General features: G+C 57.9%; 1 protein-coding gene across 2 annotated transcripts in view; it reads left to right on the top strand.

The window, feature by feature from the left end:
* Positions 1 to 4,681: 4,681 nt before the first annotated feature.
* The window catches only part of ARK2C (arkadia (RNF111) C-terminal like ring finger ubiquitin ligase 2C), a 48,111-nt gene continuing 46,792 nt past the window's right edge, over positions 4,682 to 6,000 (top strand). For both annotated transcript variants that reach the window (XM_086629691.1, XM_086629690.1), the window contains exon 1: positions 4,682 to 4,742. In XM_086629691.1, coding sequence (XP_086485817.1) covers positions 4,682 to 4,742 — 61 coding nt within the window. The remainder of the gene's footprint in view (positions 4,743 to 6,000) is intronic.

Here is a 6,000-nt window from a genome sequence, read left to right as displayed (position 1 = left end):
CTCCCAGGCACAGTACAATGCCTTGGTGTTTGCTGGAGAGATTTCTCCTCCCTTTTCATACTTTCCCTATCCGTTCTTCATTTTACCTTTAATTTTTCCACCTTCACTTTTCCCTGCAGGTTCTCCTCTTCAGTGCTGGTCTCTCAAGCCCAAGAGGCTTTTTGTCTTCTCCCATCAAAGACTTGAGACTCCCAAAACTCCAAAACTCTTCTTAATGAGGTTTGTAAGAACCACCACCCTTGCCCTAGAAACACCACCAAAGATCTAGCCATGGCCGCGCCATGGTTGTTGCATCATTGATGTCAAGATGTGCTCCCAAAGAAATTGTTATCCCAACAGTAGTTGAGGATCAGAAAATATTCGAAGGCTCAGACCATCGTCTAGCAAAGAGACAGCACCATCCACATGCTTCATCCATACCAGGAGCAAGGCATCAGGTCTTTTCGAGCCACCAATCCCCACTGCTCCTCATCCTGCAAACTGATAGAATGGCTGCTGGGGGTGCAAGATGTCCATGTTGAGAAAACCACTGCTTCAAAACTGGTGGAAAAAAATCCTTCACTGGGGCTTTTCTGCTCTCCTGCCAGAGGTTGCCAGAGTTGGGGCTGTTCAGCCTGGACAAGAGAAGGCTTCGGCGTGATCTTTGTTGGTGACATGGACAGTGGGATTGAGTGCACCCTCAGCAAGTTTGCAGATGACACCAAGTTGTGTGGTGTTGTGGACACGCTGGAGGGAAGGGATGCCATCCAGAGGGACCTTGAGAGGCTGGAGAGATTGGCCTGTGAGAACCTCATGAAGTTCAACAAGGCCAAGTGCAAGGTCCTGCACATGTGTCGGGGCAATCCCAAGCACAAGTCCAGGCTGGGCAGAGAATGGATTGAGAGTAGCCCTGAGGAAAGGACTTGGGAGTGCTGGTGGATGAGAAGCTCAACATGAGCCAGCAATGTGCGCTGGCAGCCCAGAAAGCCAACTGTGTCCTGGGCCGCACCCAAAGCAGCGTGGGCAGCAGGGCGAGGGAGGGGATTCTGCCCCTCTACCCTGCTCTTGTGAGACCCCCCCTGGAATACTGTGTTCAGCTCTGGAGTCCCCAGCACTAGAAGGACATGGAGCTGCTGGAGTGAGTCCAGAGGAGGCCACGAAGACGATCTGAGGGCTGGAGCACCTCTGCTATGGAGCCAGGCTGAGAGAGTTGGGGCTGTTCAGCCTGGAGAAGAGAAGGCTCCGGGGTGATCTTATAGCAGCCTTCCAGCAGGGGGGTTGGAACTAGATGATCTTTGAGATCCCTTCCAACCCAAACCATTCTGTGATTTAATGATTCTATGATCTTATAGCAGCCTTCCAGTACTTAATGGGGGCCTACAGGAAAGCTGGAGAGGGGCTTTTTACAAGGGCGTGTAGTGACAGGACAAGGGGCAATGGCTTTAAACTGAATGAGGGGAGATTTAGACTAGATATAAAGAAGAAATTCTTCACTCTGAGGGTGGTGAGGCACTGGCACAGGTTGCCCAGAGAAGTTGTAGATGCCCCATCCCTGGCAGTGTTCAAGGCCAGGTTGGATGAGGCTTTGGGCAACCTGGTGTAGTGGAGGGTGTCCCTGCCCATGGCAGGGGGGTTGGAACTAGATGATCTTTGAGGTCCCTTCCAGTGCAAACCGTTCTATGATTCTATGAAAAAAAACAAGTTTGAAGGATGTTGGGTCATCAGGTTTTGAGCCATTTGATTCCATCTTGACGTCTTGAAAGATTTCACCGGGCTCAGTTTTGCAGAGAAGGTGAAAAATCACTGAAATTACCAAGAGCATTGAGGCGGACAGATGGCGAGTGCCAGGTGTGGAAACGAGATGAGAGTTATGGTCACCCCCAGACCTGCCTGAGGATGGTGGCTGATGTGCCATACGTGCCCCAGGACTTCTCAACTGCTCTGTATCACATTTATATTTCTTGAATATCATCCACCTTTGGTTAAGGGAAGAAATCTTCCCTGTGGGACTGAGGGCTGAGACAGCCCTGACACTCTGATGCTTGCACTGCACCATCTCCAAAACCCCTACTCCATAGATATGCTGGTGGCACGTGTGACATCTGTGAGGTTGGAGAACATTATGTGGAAGAAGAATTTCTTCCGTTACCTAAAGGGGCTACAAGAAAGCTGGAGAGGGACTTTGGACAAGGGTGTGTAGTGACAGGACACAGGGCAATGGCTTTAAACTGAAAGAGGGGAGATTTAGGCTGGATAGAAGGAAGAATTTTTTCACTCAGAGGGTGGTGAGGCACTGGAACAGGTTGCCCAGAGAAGCTGTGGCTGCCCCATCCCTGGAAGTGTTCAAGGCCAGGTTGGATGAGGCTTTGGGCAACCTGGTGTAGTGGAGGTTTTCCCTGCCCATGGCAGGGGGGTTGGACTGGATGATCTTTGAGGTCCCTTCCAACTCAAACCATTCTGTGATTCTATGAATTTCACGGCTTTAATATTTAAAGAGAGTTTGGGGAAAAAGCAGGAGGACGCCCCAAACTGGAGGTGCTGGGATCCCAAAAGCTGCACTGGGGGACACCAACAGGCACCGGCCACGCGGGTGGGAGGAAGCCAAGGGCTAATTTTAATGTCAGGCATCTGCGTGACATGCAAAGCCCCAGCGACGGATCGAGTGTCCCGGAGCGGGGGCACTGGGCACGGATGAAAAGCAACAGCAGGGAGGGCTCAGCCCCGCGAAATACCGGCGACAACTGCCGCGGCTGTGCCGGGGGCCACCGGAGCAGCTGCCGAAGGCAACCGGAGCCGGCGGTGGGGCTGCCGCAGCCCCCGGCTCGGGGCCAGAGACAGTCTCAGGGGACCAAAGGGGCTTTGCAGGGTCCCCCTGTGCCCTGGGAGGCCCCTGGGACTCGTTCCGCAGCCGTCAGCTGTGGAGGCGAGAGGAGGTGGGAATCTCTCCGTGGTTGATGCACGTGTTTGGCTACGTTACCCACTCCGGGTTTTTTAGAATTTAGGGATGAGTCCCTCGGTAGGGTGTGTTTAACACAGCGCAATCCGGCAGGTCGCACCTTGCTGCCGGGAATGATTTCTGGCCACTGGTCTTAATGAGTGGAAAGCAGTGATTTTTCCATGCTACACCACAAACCGGAGGGCACGGGAAGGGTTTCGTTACAGCATAAGCATGGAAAAAACCAAACAAACCAACCAAGTTTGCTCCTTCCTTAGGAATATTTGTGCTGGTGGGACGACGTGTGGTACCTGCAAATACGGAGCGTTGCAGATGTGGGCATCGCTCAGAGCAGCACGGTGACAGGTGGGGACAAAATCCAGCCTTTCCCTGCCGAAAACTCTTCTGGAGTCCACGCAGCCCCCTGGGAGACATCGAGGGGGGCAAGGCAGGAGGGAAAATCCAAACTGGGATGCAATCGGGTGTGCACTGGGAAAGCAGTGGGCACCTAGGACTTATCCCACTCCCATTTCAGGGGAGCTTGGGACAGTAGCGGCGGGAATCTTACCCAAAAGAGCCCTTTTGGGTGGGCGTCACAGCTCTGGAGAAGACAGCAAGGGCCCGGCGTCCGCCCTTGGGCTGCTGGGAGGGAGAGGGTTAAACGGGCCCAGGTTGCCAAGCCCCTGTTTTAATTCCCACCAGGGAAAAAAATCCGCAAACCAAACCCAACGCAATAATCCAGGCGCACAAATCCCCCGCACGTACACGTTGGGAGGCTGCCGAGCGCCGAAACCTGCCAGATGCACGGGACGGATAAGGCTAAGCAGGGATTAAGGGGGCTCCCCACGGCAGCGCGGGGGGAAAAGTGGCAAACAGCCCCCCCGCGCCCGGCCAGGGTGCAAAGGCCACCAAAAAAAATCCGTTTGCGGGAGGGTGAAACGCTTCCCGGGGCCCTGCACCCCGACAGGAGCCCCTCCGGCACAGCGGGGTCTTTCCCACCTCGTAAAATTGAAATAAAGAGGGATGAGCCTCTGGCTGGGGTTTTTTTTTGGAGGAACTGCCCTTCTTTAAGCCGCGGGGTTCCCTGCTCCACGCGGGGGGCGGCTCGGAGCCCCGTGGGGTATCCGGGCGCTCTCCGCATCCCTCCAGGCGTGGCCGGAGCCGTGTCAGGTCAGCGATGCCCCAGCGGACAAGTTCTGTGGGTAACTGGGGCGTCAACGCGACAGGCCACTGTGTCGCCTGTGGGGAATGGGAGTGGGACTGGGATGGGGAACGGGGACTGGGAACGGGGACGGGGAGGAGCCCCTCCGCGCTCCCGCGGACACCGGATCCTCTTCCCTGCGCTTCCCACGCGTGCGGCTGCCGAGAGGCTGCGGCGCAGAGGGGCGTTACGGCGTGTGCGCGCCTGTGTGCCCGCGCGGCCGTACGCGCAAGGCGCGCGCGTGCGCGCGTGCCCGCCCGCCGGTCTCTCCTCGCGCTGCGCGCGCGACCTGCGCGTGCACGCGCGCGCCCGGCGATGCGGAGAACCTCCTCCCCCCCCCCCCCCCCCCCCCGCACACCCCGGCCGCGCGCGCGCGCGCGCCCCCGCCCTCCGTCTCCCATTGGCCGCCGCGTCAGCGGGGCGGGGCGCGCGGCGGGCGGCGCGCTGCCATTGGCGGCCGGCGCCTTTGTGTGCCGGCGGAGCGGGCGGCCGCCACTCGCCGCCGCGTCGGAGGGGCCGGCGGGACCGGGCCGCGCCGCGCCGCGCCGCGCCACAAAGGCCGCAGCATGGTCCTGGTGCACGTCGGTTACCTGGTGCTGCCCGTCTTCGGCTCCGTGCGCAACAGAGGTACCGCGCCGTGTGCGGGGGCCGCGGGTTCGCGTCCCGGGGCCGCTCCGCGCGGTGTTGGGGCGGGGGGGGGGGGGGGTTTGGGGGGGTGGTCGGGCGCGTATGGCTGCGCGCCGCCCCGCTCGGCCCAGGCTCCGGGCGCCCCGGCAGGAGGAGGGGTGCCGCCGCGCCCCCCACCCCTCTGTCTCCCCGCGCTCTCAGCGTGCGGTCGGGGCGAGCCCGCCTCGCTCCGCGGGCGCGCAGGGCTCCGCGCCCCCTCTCCCCCCCCCCCGCCTCAGCCCCCAGCAGTGCCCGTTGTGGCGGTTCCCCCCTCCCCTCCTTACTCTCCCCGGGGCCGCCCCGGCGCCCGCCGCTTGCCCAGCTCCCGCCTGCACCTCCAGTCTGTGCTTCGGTAGATCCATTTTCCTTTTTTTTTTTTTTCCTCAAATTTTATTTTATTGTTTAATTTAAACCCCCACCCACCCGCTCCCCACCCCACCCCCGTCTCGCCGTGTAGCGTAGCCACCAGGCCATTTCAGCGTAGCTGTAGCCGATAACAGCCATTTTTGTACCTTCATCCTGTTTAGCTGAGTACATTGCACTGTAAATTCCTGTTAAGTGGATTCATTTTGCTGTGGTCGTTGGGCGCAGAGTCTCCCGGGAGGGGCTTTCGAGGGGCCGAACGCCCCCGAATTGCACGCGAAAAAAAAACACAAACCAAAACCACAACCAAAAAAAAAAAAATCAAATTGGGGAGGGGAAGTCTGGCAAGGAGACGCGATTGGCCTGAATTCCAGAAATAAAATGGGAAAAGAGTTGGAGAGCAACGTCTGTGGTCAAATGGGGGATAAACCTCTCCCCCCGCAAGAGCTGCTGGCCAAAGTCGCCCGCAAAGGGCCGCAGCGTGTGTCCCCCCCGCCCCCCGGCACCGCTGCCCACAGCTGTGCCCGGCCACCCCACGCTCTGTCCTGCCTGTCCCCATCAGCCACAAGTGTCCCGTCCCGTCGGCGCACCTCCGGCGTGGCGAACACCACCCCCAACTAAAATTCGATTGGGAAAAGAAACGACTGGCAAAATGGTTTTCCATTAAACAGGGATAACATTTTTTTCTGCTGTGCTAAATTACTTCCTGTTCTTATTTTGTGGGTAATTTTCTGTATCGAATATCCTTTGGTTGTGTATCTCCACCTTTTTCTTGTACTAAAACTAAAGCATGGTCTGTATTTTTTTACATTACCTAGTTTCTGATGTAAATCTCTCTGTAGAGACATACCCTGCT

This window comes from Tauraco erythrolophus, chromosome Z, assembly GCF_009769465.1.
Source record: "Tauraco erythrolophus isolate bTauEry1 chromosome Z, bTauEry1.pri, whole genome shotgun sequence".
Taxonomy (NCBI): domain Eukaryota; kingdom Metazoa; phylum Chordata; class Aves; order Musophagiformes; family Musophagidae; genus Tauraco; species Tauraco erythrolophus.
The sequence above is the reverse complement of the archived record's forward strand: the minus strand, read 5'-3'. Positions and strand labels throughout refer to the sequence as shown.